Raw genomic sequence first — 20702 nt, 5'->3', positions numbered from 1 at the left:
TAGTATTTATGCTTCCATTTTATTGTTTTTAAGAATTAAACTGCCACCTCAGTAGTCTTAAGAGCAATATAATGAAACATACATACATTTAATTTAGACTTATGTCCATCATAGCTTCAAAGGCTTCCCTGAAATAAGGCTGGGATTCACATCTTTTTCCGTAAGGAAAGAAGCACTAACAGTAATTTTGTTATCCTTCTACCCACCCACCCTCAAACAATTGATGAATTCAAGTCTAACACGATTTAAAACTTTTGTCTACTACAACATTCATCTGATATGCCTCCCTGCATAACATAGATTTCTTAAACCTAATTGAAAATAAATCATTTTTTTAAAACTCTACAAGAGTTCTCTTAGTTCAAAATTTTATGATACTGATTTTTCTCGTCCAATACATAGGCTAAGTGGTTGCTTACCACATTCAACTCTAGTGACTTTCAATAAAAGCAGGACAGCTCTTCATAAATAGCTGAGAAGCTCTAAAGTGATTTTGGCTATTTTCTTATTACATGGAACAAAGAAATGGTTTGGATTTTTAACAGTAACATTTTAATAGCTCCTAAACAGGGGCATGAAAAGGAATCAAGTTTGCACCAGTCCAAGTACCTACAGTAACATGATAGAAGCACTCACCACCAACATTTCACACTATTTCACTCCCATGCTTTTAATAACAAGCATTTCTCACTAGAAATATTGCATTAACACTGGACTTTCAAACTGTGAAGTGTAGAAAATCACTTGCCTGACTTAAAACAAAAAAGTTTATTAGTTATTTTTGGCCAGTCAAGGTTGAAATGGCCATTTTGTTATTTCTAACTTCTGCTCCTAGGGTTCAGAAATGATTTTGCATCTGATCATTCAAGATGAGAATTTGTTTCACCTGTACCTGACAGAATAAAATGGTAAATTAGCAATCAGTTCACCCTTTGTCAAAAGAAGTATGTTCTAAATGTATATACTACAAACTATCTAATAAATGATATCTGCATACTACACATTTCATGTTTTATTATGCACCATTTTAGTGGGGAGGAAAAACTTCACAGGGATTTATTCAAAGGATATAAATAATATCCTAAGAACGTTGATTTATACACATGAGTTCTGTATAAACTGTTAAGTGGTCATCTTAGCTGAACTATAACAAGCCCCTATAATGTAAAAGCTGACTCTAAAGGCACCATGTAAAGCACTGAAATCCACAATTTAGCTGTTACTTTCCTCTTCTCCAATACAAAATTATCTGGTAGTCTTCACTGTTGACTCCAAGCTAAAATGTTCCAAATTCAGACTGCTTTACCAACAAAAGGAATAGGAAATAAAAGTTTTTAAATTTCAAGTTAGAGGAAAAATTCTATCACACAGCAATGAAACCTGAGCAAATGCAAATTTGTGATTACAAGAATATGTCCTTCATTAATACATTATTCAAATTCCTCCATGGCATTCAAACTGCAGTTGAAAATCCTATAAACAAGAACCCACTTAAACACAGCATCAAACTCTACCATGAAATGAAGAATTACATAAAGCCTATTCAGCCCTATTCAGTTTAAGACAATGAACAAAACAGAACACATTTCATCTAAATAACACCATTTAAACAGTTCTATAAAATAATGTTACTTAAGATCAGTATGTGTGGTGCATATGTGATTCCGACCATTCAGTAAAAAAGCATTAATGAGTAACAGCATTCCCCACCAGCTTGAAGCCTGTAGAGTTGATTACTTTGGCCATCTCTTTCCAAATAATTAGTAATGCCTTTTAACATTACAAACAAATATATCTTAGTACTAGAATTCCAATGTATTTTGGTGCTCCTGAGGCTGCCTAAAAATGAAAAGGCATCCAAGTGAAGTGCATTGTATACTTACTATACCTCGAAACCTCAACATTTCAGTGCCTAAAATGTGAAATAACTCTCTATCATTTAACAGTCTGCCTTACAGCAAATTCTAGATTTTTGCTTTTAGGATTTTATTATAACTTTGGGAAATTAGTGGTAAAACATATGGTTTAAAAAACAGTATGTGGCTGCACTTAAATTCACATAAAAATAGCATTTTTACAATCTTATTGAAATTTAATCCTTTTACACAGGTTAACAAAATGTATCACAAGAAAAACTAAACGTTGGGTTTAACAAAACAATACTTTTGAAGTAAAACAATGAAAAATTTTTTCAAATTTTTTACAAATGGTCACCTCTGGGTCAATTTACTAAATTAGGGGAATAAAGATGTTAAAATATAGCTGTGCTCAACTGAGCCACTTATCTGTACTACAGTATGGTACTTGAAATCAATCTTAAGGTCAAGATTTAAAACCATTTTAAGAAACAAGACCCTATGTGTTTTATACTACCTCGGTAAGAGGTACTCTTCCTTCCCAAAACAGTCAAAGCTTAATTAAAAGATTGACTATACATAGTTTTTTTCCTCCTCATATCTTCAGTTCAAAATACTATTATCATTGGTAATACGGTCTATATCTCGTCTGATCTGGATGATGTGGTCCAGGAAGTGGGGTTTGAGAAGGCGGACCCTGCAATCGTGGAGGAGGAGGTGGCCCTCTTGGTGCAGGCCATATACCAGGACTCATTCCCCCTGGTTGTGTAAATGGAGGGCTCAGAGTTCCTTGATCTTCAGTGAATTGGGGTAATGAGTTAGGATTATAATGGTGAGGAGGGGGTGCAGTTACAGGTGGACCACCATGTTGAGGTGGGGGAGGTCCTGGAGGAGGATGATTCATATAAGGTGGCATCTGGGCAATAATATGTCCAGGGGGAGGGGTTATTGGTGGTGGAGCAGAGGTCATTGGTGGAGGTGGAGCTTGGCTATATACCAAGTGAGGAGTACCTGCAGCCTGGGGAGGATGTGGCATTGGATGGCTTATTGGTGGTGGAGGAGGTGGGGGTGGTGCATAATGTTGCTGTGGAGGCATAATATGATGAGGGTGCGATACCACTGGTTGACCCTGATATTCAGGATGATGGTGAGCAGGTGCTGGGGCAGGAGGTGGTGGTTCTCTAGCACCTGAATTTGAGTCATCCTGAATAGGGACGGTTATTAAATTGCTGTGTTTTCTTGTTGAAATACGAAAGGTTTCCTGACTGACCGATCGAGGTGGAGGTGGAGCCATGGACAATTCTGCTGGAGGAGCACGAATATCCTCATGTGGCTGATTATAGTGCTCATGCGGCACATGTTGCAAAGGAGGTGGTGGCATCATGATGTGCTGCTTTGGCGGAATATGGCTCATATGGTGCTTGTCTGGTGGCATTATAAAACGCTCAGGGATTTCAGTTGGTGGTGGGGCAATAGGAGGATGAACATTTTCAAGTGAAGCACGGGTAACAGGTTTTCCAGCTCTCATATGGCGATGGTTGATATGAGCCTGTAAGTCTCTCTGAGACAAATACGTTCTCTTGCACCCTTGAACAATGCTACACATGAAGAGAGAACCTCGTGTACACTGCTCAATTCGCTGCACAGGATCACTACAGCTAAATCAGAAGGGGAAAAAATGTGATTTACTAAAAGAGAACATAAAAAATTATGTAATTTTCAAAAATATGCCTCTTAAAAATTTGACTGTTACATAAAACATAGCAAAAGTCCACAATTAGAAGTTACAGTTATTCTACATGAACCTTTAATCTTCCCTACTTTGTTGTCTATTAGCCATTAAGCATAGGCATTTCTGTCATCTTCAGAACTCCTAATATCAAACAATATGTTTCAAGAAGAGACCTCATTCTTCCCAAGGCCTAGAATTTAGCTAATTTTCTCAAACAATTCTACGTTTTGCATCCATTTGCCAAAAAACCCAGCAAGAAAAAAACCAACGGGTTGATTACTTACAATCATGGAATTCAAACTTGTATGGTATTATTGAGGGATAACTGTTTGTTGAGCAAACAGTGGAAAACAGTAAGTAGAAAACAGTAAGCAGAAGACACTGCAAGGACTACAAGAAGTAACATCAGCCTCATCATTAGGGTTCTTAACATTAAACATAAACTATTTCAATCTAAGCCTGGACTATTAAAAGTCCTTTAAGGAAGGGTTTTTTCTGAATTGTCAGGCAAATTTACACTTTCCTAACTTTCTAATTTGTGAGCACTAAATTTAACTTAACATTTTCTTAAAAACTCAGGGTCAAAATTGTAACTATTTTTCATTTACCATATTTAATCCATACTTGCCATTACAGCTTTCTTGACACAGTGGGGAAAGAGGACTGAAATAGGAATCTGAAGATCCTGGATCTGGTATTGGCTCAGTAATTTGAAGTCACTGAACCATTTTTGAGTTTGTTTCTTCATTTGTACAAGGAAGTTAAAGTATCTACCTACTTCACAATGTTCTTACATCTATTTCATATTACTTCAAAGAATATATTTAATATCAAACAACGAAAGTGACAGTATTTAATCCCCAATTAAGCACTATATAAAAATATATGTGTGTATATATATAAGCAATTATCATTGAATATATGTGTCAGGTCATTTGGCACTAAACTGAATGGCTCTATACTCTTGATTTTGAGTTGTCTATCTTTCCATCCTTACTATAAGGCTGGCACTCCTTATTGATGTTATTATGCTTCCCTTTAGTGGCCATCTGGCACACTTGTTTTTTGCTTCTAGTTCACTGCAAACTCTGAACTATCTCGACCTTAACAAGATGAGAGGCACTTTCTCTTGGGTGGTGCTTAAAAACAGTAATACATACTGTTTAACTCTGATTGTCATTTCTTCACTTCCTGATCTGGGTCTGTTAATACAGATAGGCTTCTGTCCGAAAATTGCTACTAAGGACCACATAAGTGAGATGTGACACTTAGTACTTTGTTATATTTAGTCCATTAGTAAGGTTAGTACATTAGTATATTCAGTACATTAGTTACATTTAGTACCTTGAGAACTAATTTCTTTAAACAAGAAGTACCTTTTAATTTCCTTTTAATAAATAAGAGGAAACCTTTAAAAGTCCTCTAAATAATGTTTTATCACATCTGAAATCCTTTATCCCAATGAAGCAATCAAATTTACTATGTAACTTAAAATGAAGGTATACCATGTTGAAAACTTAGGCCTGAGAAAACACCCAAAAAAACAAATGATATATATTTCTAGTGTTTTAACTCTTCTGAATTATAATTCTATAAACGAAATGTTTTAAACTCATAGAAAAATGTTATCATCTGTTACTTTAAAATGCGAATAAAAACATGCCAAGAGAATTAGTTGTCACTGAGCTGTCAATAAATCACCCCTCTCTCCTGCTGATGTTAAATTTTCCTACACCATAAAACGGAATCATTGCTGACAAGTGTCCACAGCTTTGTTATCAATCAATACCACAAATCTTGGTGTAGCTTTAAGCACAGGTTATAAGTGATCTAAGAAGCCTATGGCTATTCCAAGCAAGTTATCTCTCATTCTTTCTTAAGCCTTCCTTATCAAGAGTTCTGAACTGATATAAAAATTCTTATTCTGTTTTCTTCAAGACTATCCCAAAATGGATCTAGCTTTTTATAATTTGAGACTATGTAATGATGGTGTTCTAAGATATACTCCAGATACAATAATCAGATTTGAAAGTAGCAAGAGCTTATATATATATATATATATATAGTGCTTACTATATGCCAGCTACTATATATACGTACGTGTGTACATATGTTATATATATAAAACCTCATTTAATCCTAAAAATACCACAAGGAGGTAGGTACTATTATCAGCCTCATTTTATCAATAAAGAATAGTCTATGACAGTAAAACAGCTAATAAATAGCAGAATAAGGATTCACACCCAGGAATTCTAATTCTGGAGTCTTTGCTCTCAATATATCTTAATACTTCTTTAATGTCTCATCAAAAAAGTAACTGTTTTTGGTTTATAATAATACTTCTATAATGGCAAACAGATTTCATTCTGACCAATTTGAGTTGACTGACAGTGTTTACCTTGCCCTATATTAAAGAGAAACGCTAGGCAAGCTGGGCTCACAGAAAAAGATTAGCCATGTCTGTATGTTTGATCTCCTGCCTGATTTGTATCACTCCCTAACCTTTAATCCAACTTACAAATCATTGCACTAAAACTTTATTATTTAAAAAAGGTAATGATAATCTTATCTTACCCTGGACACATCTTATCTCCCTTTTTTTCATGTAAAATAGCACAGTCATAGCAAAAAACATGCTTGCATGGAATCTGTAAACAAAGACATATTACAGTTAAGCACATTAGAACTTAAAATATTTCTTAAAAAAAACATATATATAGTGACCTATACATAAGGCAGCTTAGAAGATACTTGAGAATACCTGTTAAAATGAATATTTATTAAGTACTAATTATAATAACCTTTTTCAATCACAAAGCCTTTTGAGAACATCACAAAAACTATGGCCCCTTTCCCAATAAATATACACATATGTATTTGCTTACACTTTCTGGAGGTGTAAACTCTATGAATTTCACCCATGGTACCCAGACGTTTTTTCCTTTTTTTTTAAGAAACAGATCTTGCTCTGTTGCCCAGGATGGAGTCCACTGGTGTGATCACAGCTCACTGTAACCTCGAACTCCTGGCTGATGTTCCCACCTCAGCCTCCAGAATAGCTAGGAACATAGGTGTGTGCCACCACACCAGGCTAATTATTTTATTTTATTGTAGAGACGAGGTCTCGCTAAGTTGTCCAGGCTGGTACCAAACTCCTGGCCTCTGGCAATCCTCACACCTCAGCCTCCCGAAGCTGTGGGATTATAGGTGTGAGCCACCACACCCAGCCCTCTGCAGGTCAAAACCTCCTGAAGAACACTTTAATTACATGGTTTTTTTTTAAATCTTGTTTCTCCTGAAACTATTTGAATGCAGTAAAAATAACAAGTATGTCCTATGTTTAATAAAAGCAGCATCTTCCTCTGGTCGTTTTAAGTTAATCAACTAATAAAAATCTAAAAATCAATCAGAAGGATACAGTAAAATGATGTTAGAACCACATTTTTAAATTCACAGCCTGTTACTATTTCTTTACTATGATGTACAGGAAAGCAACAGTGCATAATCCACGCCATCTACCATCACAGGTACGTTATTGAATTCGATTTTTTTTCTAAACGCAAACGCAAAACTATCTTTTTTGGAGGGAAGAAATGTGAAAATTACTATAAAATTAGTTAGGATTGTAAAATTTTTTTAACGATTAGAATTCAATTTTCAGAAATATTATCAAGCCTCTCTGAGCCTCAGGAAAAAAAGAAATTATAAATATTATTAATGCAGTTTTATGTAAAAAAAATTGTGGCCTTCAAACATAAGTAGTTTTGTTCTATTTATTAAGAAAAAAATTTTTCCTTAATAAACTAGAATAACTGTAAACTAACTGGTATCAAACACTCTAAAGAAATTAGTTTTCAGAAATTATTTTAATTTTCAGTTTTATTTAATATTTTACAAGAATTCAACAATTTGTCAAGATAATATTAAATTCATAGTATTCCAATACTTCCCTTAATTATTTCATACTTATTTAAAATGTCGCAAACTTAGTCATGAAACAATGATAAACCTATCTAAATTTCAGAACCCGACCTCTATGCAAACGCTTACTGACAAAAACAGTATTTAATTATACTTACCATTCGCCCATAGATTTTAATAGGCAATCCACACTTGTCACAGAAATGAACTGGTGTATCATCCTTTTCACCTAAGATGTTTATCTGTTGAAATGATATAATTAAAATTATCTTCTCACACAATTCTAAAGATTGTATCTACACAATGAATTGGTCAGTGTTTTATAAAAGTTGTTAAAACAATTAGAAATAAAAGCTTCTTGGTATAATCTCCATGTATTCCCCACCATTAGCTGTGATACCATTAGTTTTTCTTCTTAGTGTTAATAGTTACTGATTTTACTGAAAAGTACTTCAAATTATTCTTGAAAATAGAGTATTAACAAATGATTTGTATGTACTGAAAATCAGTTACAACAAGTTCGTAACATTCTTTATGTATTGTGCATTACTCTAATAAAACATTTTAACTATTTAATACTTAAAATATTTTATTGTTCTAATACAATTTTTCATTTTTAATTATACCTGAAAGTCCCAAAAAAGGTGTCCAGGAAACCTTCGCTGATTTCCAAACAGCTCACCACCTTTACAGTCATACCGTTCTTCTTCATTATAATCAAATCCTTCTGAGAAAAAAAAAAAAGTACTGCCCATTAACTTTCCACATCTCAAATTTCATTTTGGAAGTACATATACATGGCAAAATAGATCTTTTCACTAAAAAGCCCATCTGATGCCTTTCAAAGCTTTTCTAAGAATAAGACAATCAAGATTAGTTTAAAACATCAGTTAGAAGTGATCTTGGTGATCTAGTCCAACTCTTTCACTTCATTATTGAGAATATTACTATATGGAGACTCATAACAACTCAACATATAGAAAAGTGGCAAAGCCAGGAACAGACCTCAGATCTCTTGACTCCCATTCAAAGGCTCTTATCAATTCATGAAACTATTTCTAATGTAAAATGTTACTGACTACTGATTATCATGCTTGTTGCACAAATTTTTAAGATACTGATCACCATTTATTCTAGTCTAGCTACAAAAATGGTATGCCATGAGACTGATTTTATTGCCAAGAGTATAATGAAAACATAAAGCATTCTATGCATTTTATTAGCAAACAAGTTATCTTCTTCTTTGCCCTAAAATGAGTAATTTAGACACCTTAACATATTCATATTTCATCCTGTCGATTAAAACCACTCCCTGATTAATTACCCAAACAGCAGCCATATCATATCTTATGTATCCTTTCCTACAACGCATTTATCAATATCAATAAACTTAAGATATATGAAGATCAAATGGGCTCAATTTCTCTGGCCTAATTAAAAAGTTGATGGCAATCTTCTCATCTCCTACAAAAGAACAAAAAACCAATCAACAGTCTGATGGGAATTCCAGGTAGAATCCAATTACCTAAAGTAAAGCTGAGCAGACAAATATATCCCTCCAAGGAGCCAGGCTTCTCACGACTCTTTTGGCCCTAGAACTGGTAAACAGAGTAGCCAAGCACACAAGTTTTAACTTTACCCACATGACTAAATTACAGCACCTATACACAGACACAGACACACACACACACAGACACACACTCACATTAACATACAAATAGTGATGCAAGAATTTTTTGAAGCTGATAGACACTTCAGTGTACTGCTATTTAATTACTGCCAATACGAATGTATAATCCAAAGTCAGGGCGCTCTGATAAGCCACACCTGAGAGTTCCTAGGCTCCTCTATCACCTATTTACACCTTAGAAAAGCTGGTGTGATCTAAAATTCAAAATAAGGAAACTCAATTTTTCAAACCCAGAAAATGATTGGGATAATAGCCAAGGAAATCAGGAGCACATTATCATTTTTCAGAGTAGTTCCACCTGTACTCCCATCATCAAACTATATATATTTGTAGAGATACCACACTGACACCCCAAACTCCACATTTTGATTGATGCCTAGGAAAACAACAATCAAAAAAAAAATTTCTTTTACTCCAAATTCCAAGAGGGAAAGGGGGAAAAGGATTTTGGCTTTTCTGCATTGTTTGAACTATTAAAGAATGCATTTGTACACTACCATGTTGTTTTAAAAAATTAGTTTTTTAAAAAAAGCCAAAGCAGGAGTGACCGTAAATTAGAGGTAGTGCAACAGCAGCCCTAGGTTATTACTAACACAATTTGTAACAATTTGACTTCAAATATACTTGTTTAGATGAGAGAGAAACCCTACAATAAAAGAAACCATAATGTATGTTTTAACTAAAGCAGCTTGATCCTACAAAATAAATACAGACAAATTGCTGGAATAGAATAGGAAGTCTAGAAATACAAAAAAATACTTTTAATACAGGGGTCCCCAACTCCCAGACCTTGGACCAGTACCCTTGGCTTGTTAGGAACGCGGCCACACAGCAGGAGGTGAGTGGAGGGCTAGGGAGCATTACCACTTGACCTCTGCCTCCGCCTCCCGTCAAATCAGCAGCTGCATCAGATTCTCATAGGAACACAAACCCTATTGTGAACTGTGCAAGAGAGGGATCTAGGTTGGTGCTCCTTACAAGAATCTAACTAATGCAACAGTTGCATCCCGAAATCACTCCCCGCACCCTGCCATCACTCTCCATCTGTGGAAAAACTGTCTTCCATGAAACCAGTCCTTGTGCCAAGAAGATTGGGGACTGCTGTTTTAACATACATATGATAACAATAAAATTCCTATTCAGCAAGGAAAAGAGTTGGGACAATGTTTTGGGGGAAAAAAAAGCCAGACGCCACCTTTTTTCCCCTTAATAACCAAATACATATCCATAAATGTTCTCAAGCAGTATCAGTGAACTTTTTCTGTGAAAGGCTAAATAGTAAATATTTAGGCTTTGTGGACCATATGGTCTCAATCACAATTAACTCCACTCTACCATTATAGTGTGAAAGCCCCCATAGATAATACTTAAATGAATGAGCATAGCTGTGTTCCAATAAAATTGTTTATAAAAACAGGGTTACATTTGGCCCACAGACATAGTTTGCTAACCTGTAATCAAGGGTAAGATGGAAAAACTCTTTTATACTGGTGAAATAGGGGAAGGCCTTTCAAAAAATGTCACAAAACCCAGAAGTCATAAAAGCAAAGACTGGATACCTGACTACATAGAATCTTCAAGATTCTCTGCAATAAATATTTTGTATACAAAATTAAAAGACAAGTGAAGAATATATACAATATAGGCCAGGCACAGTGGCTCATGCCTGTAATCCCAGCACCTTGGGAGGCTAAGGTGAGAGGAACGTTGAGCCCAGGAGTTCGAAACCAGCCTGGGCAACACAGCAAGACCCATCACTACAAAAACTAAATACAAAAAATTATCCAAGCAGGTGGGGCGCACCTGTAGTCCCAGCTACTCAGGAGACTGAGGTGGAAAGATCACTTGAGCCTGGAATATCGAGTCATGATCCCACCACTGCACTCCAGTCCAGGCAAGAGAGTAAGACCCAATTTCAAAAAAAAAAAAAAAAAAAAAAAAAAAATATATATATATATATATATATGTATATGTATATACACACACACATACATAACATATAACAAAAATCCTATTAATTTACAAAAAACTCAGAAGAAAGGATCTAAACAAGAAGGACCAATACTATGAAAAAATATTCGCTCTTTCATAATTAAAAGAAATTTACATCAAAACAAAAATTTTAAAAGATTTCTAGTACTCACTATTGGTGTATGGGAGTAAAAACTAACATACCTTTTTTGCTGCAATTTGACAGTACTTGTCAAACTCTAAAATCCACAGTATCTATCAAGTTTTAAAATATCCAAATTTGTAGTTTTAAAGTCTTTGGAATTAAAAAAAAAAAAAAAGGCCAAATCTGTGCAAAGTACAAATTCTACAAAACACTATGTCCAAGAATATTTGGTGCAACATTTTTTGTAACAGAAAAAAAATGGAAAAACTGTTAAATTATGGTATATCTAAAAATACCCAAACCTGTTTTTTTTAATGAGGTATATCTGCATGTACTGATAAGAAAAAATCTTAAATGCGTATTACATGAAAAAATGGCAACTACACATAAAAAATCAGTACTTTTGTATAAAAAAGTCAACAGGGATTATCTTTGGATAGAAGGATTTTACTTTTAATGTTATGCTTTCTGCAATACTGTTGAGATTATTAAACAATGGGCAGCATTGCTTTCAACAACAAAAGGAATCAAATCAAAAATATTTATAAAGGGAAATAAAAATACAATGTGCTACAATGAGAAGTCAAACAAAAAGGTTGAAGAATAAATATGATATGTAAGATAAAAAAGAGGTAGCTATAAGATCACACAGACTATCTGGAGCAATCAGATAAAACAGAAAGAGTGTTGGACCTATTAGTTAAACAAATTACCTTCATCACCAGGTGGAGCCTTTGCAGGCATCCTGTTTATAGTCCTTTGAGTTCGCGGTGCGGGTTTTGCTTTGTTTGCTTGTTTGGAGATGAGCTTTATAGGAATTCGTCTGCGAACATCAAGACCACCCAAGGATCCAGAACTATTAGTGCCTTGTAACTCATTGTCTATGTCAGGGAAAAAAAAGTTGTAACTTCTTTTAGTTTTTCTTTTTAAAGATTATTCTGCCACAGGTATTAAAACAACATACCTAACATTATCAAGTTTATTAAAGATCTGGGTTCTGATTTTCAATATTACATTAAGTTTAACTGCTAATTTTATTTATTTTGGATCAACACTTAAGGCAATGCTTTTTAACCCTTTTTGAGATATGGAATCCTTTAAGAAACTGATAAAAGTTATAGGACCTCTCCCTAGAAAAGTGAATAAAATTTTTCATATAATTCCAGAGAAGTTTACAGAAACATGAAACCATTCATGAACCCAAGAACCATTGTCTTGAACTACAAGAGATTTTTTTTTTAAAGAAAAAGACTAGGGAGAAAAAGAAAGAAAACCATCCCTATCCCCATGTCTGATCATCAAGCATGCAGATAATAAACTTAGTAAACTGAACTTACTAACACTGATGAAGGCAAAATTAAATAATGCATTTGAAAATGAAGTTAAGAAATGTGATTATTCCTTAAGTGTTAGAGAGTTATTCTAAAAATCATTCAGAATTACAGTAAAAATCATTACACCATTTAGTAGTAAAAACATGCAATAATGTATTGGGCTATAACATATGACTGAGTTCGTAGTCGGCCCTGTAATGGAAAATTATAATTGAAGAGGATGCAAAGTTCCTGTACTACAACTAGGTCTAAACAACTGTCACCTTCTAGTCCCTGGAGTCTTTGCTTGTTATTGTCTATAGAATTAATTCTTGTCCCATGAGTAACAGGAGTATTATTTCATAGAACTGACCCCATCTAAAGCTTAACAGTCACCTTTTTTCAAATAGATGAAAAGATATAATACAGAAAATACTTAACTTGACCTACTAAAGACAAAAAGGAAAATGCTTAAAATAGGAAATACAAATAACATATTTTTAATTTATTGTGTTTTAAACATGACAAGTTATTGAACAAGGTTGTATAACTGCCCCTGCAGGAAATATTACAGTCCAGATAGATAGCCAAACCGTTCACATTAAATTCAGCAAAGCCAAATTTGGAAGTAGTAAGCTAGTACTAATGGCCTCCAAGGCTACTAGGATTACAGACACACACCAAGTTCACATTCATTTGCACTTTTTCTGAACAATATATCAAACAAAATTAAAAATGGGTCCTTAACGATTATTTTAAGTATCTTTCAGTCTACTTACTACTCTCATAACAGCTAATCCTCAAACAAGGGGAGGGCAGAATTACATGGTTAGCTAGAATCTTGAATTGGGGTAAACCCAACTTGATTAGCTTTCAACGCTTCACTAAATAGACTCACGAGCTGATTAATGTATTTGATCTGCTTTCATTGTAGTTGCTTATGTACGTAAAAGTAATTACAAGCAATGCACTGGCCAGAAGAAACATGAATGACTTTTTTTCTTGCTCAAAAAGTATTCCTGACATTCCAATCAACTAAAAAGCAAGTTGTTGTACACATATAATCAGTTCAATGCTGTCCCTCAAATACTAAACATTCAAATATCAAAATGGTTGAATCGTTTTACCTTTGTGAATAATGAAAATACCAACACTTCATCACAAGTCCTTTTCACACCATCCTGAACATTTGAGGTCTCTATTGTTGCTTCCACAGTCTACCACTTTCAAGAGCTGGCTGGCCCTTCTCACTTTGCTTCACAGATTGAAGTTCATGAGGTACAGCATTTAATAGTGGTAATGTTCTGGGGTTTTTTGCGACTTTTTTGCTTTTTGTTGTTTTTAAATTAAGAATCAGAACATAAAGCACTATTTCCTTTTGAATACAGTAACAAATTATAAAGTTCTTAACAACAAAAATTTCTTAGATATTACATAGAAAATGACTAAGGACTACCGGCCACTTAAGATAAATTCACTTTAAAAAGGCACAACACTTCCATATTATATAGTTTTAAAAAGATTGGGGATTTTTATCCTGAATAAAAGGAACCAACAAATATTTTACAAAATCTGGGATATTTTACAAAATCTGGGATACGGTTACAGAAGTGCTAATTCTTAGAATGACCAAAGAATAAATCTAGTGTTAATTGGGAGCCTCTTGGAGTAATTTTTCTGGCAAGATTCTATTAGAACACCTTCATTTTTACATTTGAATGTCAGTATGATCATAAAATGGGTCATTTTTGCATAATGTTCAAGGGTTTCATCAATTTCCCCAAGGAACTCTTAATCCTTTAATATTGAAATTATTCTTTTGAGATGCCTATTCTGTCATGATTCTTCAATTATCTAGCTAAGTGGCATTTCCTCATTTGTCAAAGGCTTTGTGATTTAAACAATTATCAAATTCGTATTTATGAATTTCATGAAAACCAGAATCTTCTGCAAGGTTTTTAATTTTATTTCACAATCAATGCATAGTATTTGATACTATCTTCTGATACTAAGCATCAAAGAGACTGATTCATTAAAAAAATAAAATAGGTAAGAATTTAGTATTAAGCAGAAGGGACATCTGAGCGGGAACTAATTTTTTAAGTGGTTGGCTCATTCGTATTTTCATGTTAGGATGAGTTTTACTTCCTTAGGCAATGTCTAAACTTCAAGAATTAAGATAATAAACACGCTTTACACCCACCCCTATTATGACTTCCTAACATAATAGCCTCTAAACTATGGCAGGAACTTGACTCACAATTCCAGTAGTGGGCTCAAATAAGAATTATTTTCCAAAAGTCGAATGTTTGCTATTCTACCATCAAAATCGCAGTTTCAACTCTATATAAATTCCCAAACACTGGAATTCTTTACAGCCTGGTGCTAGGCCGGCTTCTCCTCTGAACACACCCTTCTTAAGTGGTCTCATCTGTCCTCATGCTTTAAAATACCAGCTATAAATAAAGGTACTAACTTCCAAATACGTATTTTCAGTGCAGATCTTTCCTCTCATCTCCACTTGGCATCTCTCCTGTCTCAATAGTTATCTCACACCAGTAGTCCAAGACCAAACACTTGTTACCAAATTCCCATCTCACCTTTATAAAAAAAGACTGTTTTCTGCTCCAAGTTTTCCTCAATTCAATAATGGACACTACCTAGTTGCTCAAACCAAAAACCTAGGTATTTCTCCTTTCTCTCACATTCGTTCAAACACCACCAAAGTATTTACAGATGTTGCCCATTCTCCTTCATTTTCACCAAACCAACCTTCCCTTCCCGTCTACTGCAATCAGCTATTTTCCATCATTCTTACCTCCCTCTCTTACACCATTCTCGATAGAACAGCCTATTATATTTTTTTAAAGAGATTGTGTTCCTCCTCTACTTCTGTTCAGTGGCTTCATATTCACTTAAAAATCAAACGTTTACCATGGCTTTCAATGACCTGAATAATGTGCCTGCTGCCCTCCTTTCCAATCTCACTTCAGGACTCTTACACTCTGGTTATTACTAGGCTGCAGCTGACTTCACTACATCTTCCTACCTCAGTGCCTTTGCACTTGCTGGAAATGCTTTTCCTCTTGCTTTTTTCCCAGGGCTGGGATCTTCTCACCCATCAGATCTTAGCTTCCACAAAGACCATTCCTAACAACTCTCTCTGAAATTTCCCCCATGAATCTCTCCACAGCACTGGTTTATTTTCTTCAAAACACTTATAATTCGCAAACATTTAAAAAACAAAAAATTTTTTAAAAAAGAAGATATTGTCTGTGTTCCTCCGTGAAATAGAAGTTCTATCACGGACCTGGTCCGTCTCGTTTACCATTCCATCTTCCATCTCCCGACCTACAGATATCTGTATCTGGCATAAATATACACTACATAAACATACACACCTAATTACATAATCAAGCAGATATCTGATGAGGACAACTCAATACTCAAGACAAAGCCTTTTTTTCTCCATTTGTGATATGGTCGCTGTAAATGTATGGGGCACCTGTTAACTCCAAGAGCACGCATTCAATATCTGAGAACCACAAAGAAGCCAAAGGCAGAAAATACATAACAAAGGGTGGAGCTACTCTTACTTGGAGAAAAGTATGAGAATGCCTTGATTTTAAGCTCCTCTTTGTAAATACCCTCAAATGATGAGTACGGACCTCAGTCGAAGCGCGGGGCATGCTTTTGGTTTAGGTAAAAGCTACGAGTTGGATTCCAAAAACTCTATCAGACGCCCTTCTTTCACCTCTCTAGTCCATAAAGGATCTGAGAGACGACAGGAGGTGACCACTGCAGCACCCGCCCAAAGCTGACTGAGACAGCAGGAAGTCTCCAACCCACTCTCGCCGTCCACTCCCAGCGTAAAGAGGATTCCTCGATTCGGAGACCGCAATCTACCCGCCAGTCTCCATAACGTAGGCCAGAGCAGCTGGGCTGAATAAAACAGAGCCGGCGCTCTCCCTTCCCAAAGGCCTACATTGCCCACCGGTCCGGGTTCGGAGCTCAGAACGAGAGAAGGAGCGGTTGTTGCCGGCACGGAGGAGGTAGGTACCACACCAGAGGGTAGGCCAGGAAACGGCAGGCCCCTGCCAGGCACAGGAAGGCATATGTGAGATTTCTTCTCACTGCCACACCCTAGTGTTGTGGGGCGAGCGTAATCCCTTTTGCCTGCTGGGCAACCAGCCCCAGGCCGGCCAAGGGGGCATGGAACCGGGACCCCCACTGCCTCCGCCTCCTTACCAGTGTGATCCATGATTCGGCTCGCAGAGCACAGTGGGAGCGGAAGTCAACCGCGCCGGAGTCGCAGCGAGCGCGTGCGCACTGCCTTCCGGACGCCAGGAGGCGGAAGTCCGAGCAGGTTGTCCTAGTTTTGGCCTGCAAAGACTTCCTTCTCTCGCCTGCACTACCCAACTCCTGTGAGGGACTCAGGCATAGTTCGAGCAGAGGCAGAAAGAGCGAGCGCGCGAAGAACTTCGGTATCGAGGTTGCTAAGGCTTCTCCTCATGTGCTTCAAGAGAAAGTAGCGTTTAACTGTGGAAAGGACACCAGGAGGACCGGGGAAGGGGAGAGCAGTGGTAAAAATGAGTGTGAGGCAGATAAACCGACTGCCCGCCCCCGCGGAGAGCTGCCTTCTGGGACTTGTAGTGCGCGGGGGCCCCGGAGCCGGCCGGCTGCGCAGGCTCGGCCGTTGCGCTGGCCCCACCCCGGCGGGCGGAGTAACGGTTTGGAATCCCCCGGGGTCGGCGAGCGCTTGGGTCCTCCGCCTGGTGTAGGAAAAGTGTAAACACATGCGCTTCGGCAGGCGTCCTCCAGTGGGAGGTTGCTCAGGGGATGGCGGAGCTGTGAAACTCGCAGCTAAAACGAAAGTCTCAACGCTTATTGTCTAAATTTTGCTTTGTCGTGACCAGCTACCTAAACCCACGCAGAGGTGACTTGGTATATGCCCCGGTTCCCATCTCTTAAGTCTCTTAACAGTTGAAACACATTTATAATGCTTGACTGCCACTCACTTTCTAGGGAGAGCGCTTGTGACGCTACGAACCTCTTGAACACCTGAGGACTGGGCGCCAGGGCCTGATGGAGGGTGGAGAGCCAGTGCGGCGCAGCTGCCTCCTCTCACGGGGACACCTAGCAGGAATATGCAGAGTGGAGCTAAAGGGAGCAGATAGAAACCGAGAGAGGGGAAGAGCGCGCGAAGGCTTGGCCGGAAGGAGAGGTTAAAAAGGAAAGGCCTAAAATGAGGAAGAGAGTTAACCGCAACAGGCAGTACCTAGTTCCAGTTCTTGGTCCCAGGAGTTTGTGGTTGCTGCTGCTTTCATCTTCAGCCAAAACAAAAGGAAAGTGCCAAGGGGCGATTCCTAGGACTTTCAGTGCAGTCTCCACCTCGCGGACTTGGCTCATTTGTGTCCACTCCTTTCTCCCACGTTTTACACTTGATGCTCTTGGATGAATAGAAAGGAGCACAATTAAGGGAAAACACAAGCTTGGGAGTCAAGGGATTTGGGTTCTATTCTCGTTGTCCCTTGGTGACGACATCATTACCTTGGGTTATTCAAGCTTTCAGTGCCAGAGTTCCTATATCAATAAAAGATTATTACATTGACCTCTTAGAGAAATGTTTTCATGGTACTGAATTGCAAATAAAGTATGTGTAGCAATGTGTTATATCTTTGTAGTTGTACGGTGTTACCTGTGAATCATACTGTGGTGATCACTGCGATTTAAGTGCACCATGTTATTTGGTGATTATTTTCCTGAGATCTTGTAAAAGATTGTTCCACTAAATATATGCAGCTTTATAAACAAGTTTTTTAGGTACATTCACAACTAAGGACATTTGTGAATCAAAATTATTCCTGCTTTTTTTAAATGTAAAGTTCTGTATTCCTAAGTGGTTTTCAAGATGCTTTCAGTTTCTGGGATTATTGTTTTGGACATTGGGGCTTGCTTAACCTTTTTCCGATACCTCCCTATTTTTCTAAATACAGTGCTGATATAGTCGGGCTTTTTTCACCAATTTGGGTTTTTTGTTTTTCTTTTTTTAAAGTTTTCACCTAGAAAGTACATCTTTTTCATACCAAAAAAATTTTTTTAGAGATGGGGCGGCCCAAACTGGAGTACAATGGCACAATCATAGCTCACTGCATCCTTGGACTCCTGGGCTCAAGGGATCCTTATGCCTCAGCCTGCGGAGTAGCTGGGACTACAGATGCTCATCACCACCACTGGCTTTGATTTTTTTTTTTTGTTCTATCATACTTAGCCTATCAGCTAACGGCTAACGTTCAGATTCATGCAGATCCAGGTTCAGAATAGTATTATTAATGTCTGCTGATGCTAATATTTAAATAATTAGAATTAAGAGCGTTCCTATTGTATTTTATATAATTTATCCTGTACGTCAGAAGTTTTGTTGGCATTTTATGGTGCATCAAGTTATGAAAATTCACTGAGAGAAGATGTACTTATTTTAGATCTGATAAAATGTTAAACATTTGTTTGATTTGATTTGGCATCTGTTACTTTCAGGCATTGCTTTAGTATCTGTGGTCTGTATTTACCCCCTTAATTGTGGTTGCCTTGAATTACCAATGAAGTAGCAGTGTGATAAATTAATTTCTTTACTTACATTTTATTACTGCCCTCTAGTATCTCTTTTCAGTGACCAGCGTGCTGTAACCAGTCACAATTTCTTTATCAAGAGTTGCCATTAGGCCGGGTGCGGTGGCTCACGCCTGTAATCCCAGCACACTGGGAGGCCGAGGCGGGCGGATCACGAGCTCAGGAGATCAAGACCATCCTGGCTAACACGGTGAACCCCCGTCTCTACTAAAAATACAAAAAATTAGCTAGGTGTGGTGGCGGGCGCCTGTAGTCCCAGCTACTCAGGAGGCTGAGGCAGGAGAATGGCGTGAACCCGGGAGGCAGAGCTTGCAGTGAGCTGAGATCACGCCACTGTACTCCAGCCTGGGCGACAGAGCGAGACTCCATCTCAAAAAAAATAAAAATAAAAAAGTTGCCGTTAATATTTATTTGTGTAGCATAAGGTTTATATTGCTTATACATAAGCTATATATAGCTTAGGTACTGACCTAAGGTTTATAAAAGTGAAAACTTATTGTAATGGGCAGTCTGAAGCACTGAGGTGCACCTTTTTACCTTACTGGCAAGACCATCTCCTACCTGTGAATTATAAGGTAGTGGTCTCCAAGATGTTTTGATAGCCTCCCATTTACATAGTTACTGTTTATACTATGAGAAAAGTAAGAGGGGTATCAGAGAGCTTGTCTTCCCCAATAGCCTGTTACAGACTCCTGAGTGCCAAATAAAGACAAAAACCTTCATCTCTTGACGCTCATTCAACTGTATCCCACTGAGTGCCTAGGACTACATAAGGCAAAAGCTATATAAATAATGACTCCTAATTCAGGGATCCTACAGGATATAATTTATAGAAATATGTGAAGATCTATATAATTTAGTTCTAAGTGTTGAGAGGAAATACAGTGCTACCTGCATTTAGATAAAGTAGTGGGACTGAGGGTAGTTAGGTTGACTTTATGGAGGGATTTAAGCTGAACCTTGATGAACAGATAAAATTTGGAGAGGAGGAGAGCAATAAAAGGCATATCAAACAGAAGAGCAAGGGTACAGATGTGAGAATTGTATGGTTTATATAGAGGACAGTGAAGAGCTTTACTTGTACTCTTGATCCATGTTTGGGAGTTCTAAAAAAATAAGTTATTATGAAGCACCTTGAAAAAGTAAGATTTCAGAGTAACAGTTAAGAAATAGAGCATTTAACAAAACCTAGCATAATATATTCATATAAACAATATAATCCAGCAAGATATATTCAAAAACAATGAGCAAATCTTAACTTGGGGTGGGGAGATGAATCAGTCGATGAACAATCAATCAGAATTAAGGTGTAATAGTATTACACCTAGACCAAGAACAATTGACCAAGAAGCCAGAGATACCTATGATGGCCAAAATGCCATGAAGTATGAGTGGTTAGTTAAAAAAAAAAAAGATCCAGATAGTGTCCACTATATGTTAA

General features: G+C 36.9%; 1 protein-coding gene and 1 long non-coding RNA gene across 10 annotated transcripts in view; one reads left to right on the top strand and one right to left on the bottom strand.

Annotated features, from left to right (window-relative positions):
- Positions 1 to 17256, bottom strand: CBLL1 (Cbl proto-oncogene like 1). Of its 9 annotated transcripts, XM_074035802.1 has the most exons (7): positions 16228 to 16697; positions 12032 to 12199; positions 9038 to 9110; positions 8139 to 8236; positions 7671 to 7754; positions 6166 to 6239; positions 1 to 3514 (listed from the first exon to the last, which is right to left on the bottom strand). In XM_074035802.1, the coding sequence occupies exons 5-7, from the start codon at positions 7671 to 7673 to the stop codon at positions 2479 to 2481; spliced, it is 1113 nt and encodes a 370-aa protein (XP_073891903.1). In that variant the 5' UTR covers positions 7674 to 7754; positions 8139 to 8236; positions 9038 to 9110; positions 12032 to 12199; positions 16228 to 16697; the 3' UTR covers positions 1 to 2478. The 9 variants fall into 9 exon arrangements, with proteins under 9 accessions (XP_073891903.1, XP_005550560.1, XP_005550561.1 ...); XM_005550503.5 differs by lacking the exons at positions 9038 to 9110; positions 16228 to 16697 and adding an exon at positions 16880 to 17256 and having other exon boundaries at positions 8139 to 8239; XM_005550504.5 differs by lacking the exons at positions 9038 to 9110; positions 16228 to 16697 and adding an exon at positions 16880 to 17256.
- The window catches only part of LOC123572311 (uncharacterized), a 70044-nt gene continuing 65815 nt past the window's right edge, over positions 16474 to 20702 (top strand). Inside the window, exon 1 of the long non-coding RNA XR_012432787.1 lies at positions 16474 to 16683. This is a non-coding gene — a long non-coding RNA (uncharacterized lncRNA). The remainder of the gene's footprint in view (positions 16684 to 20702) is intronic.

Source organism: Macaca fascicularis, chromosome 3, assembly GCF_037993035.2.
Source record: "Macaca fascicularis isolate 582-1 chromosome 3, T2T-MFA8v1.1".
NCBI lineage: Eukaryota > Metazoa > Chordata > Mammalia > Primates > Cercopithecidae > Macaca > Macaca fascicularis.
The sequence above is the reverse complement of the archived record's forward strand: the minus strand, read 5'-3'. Positions and strand labels throughout refer to the sequence as shown.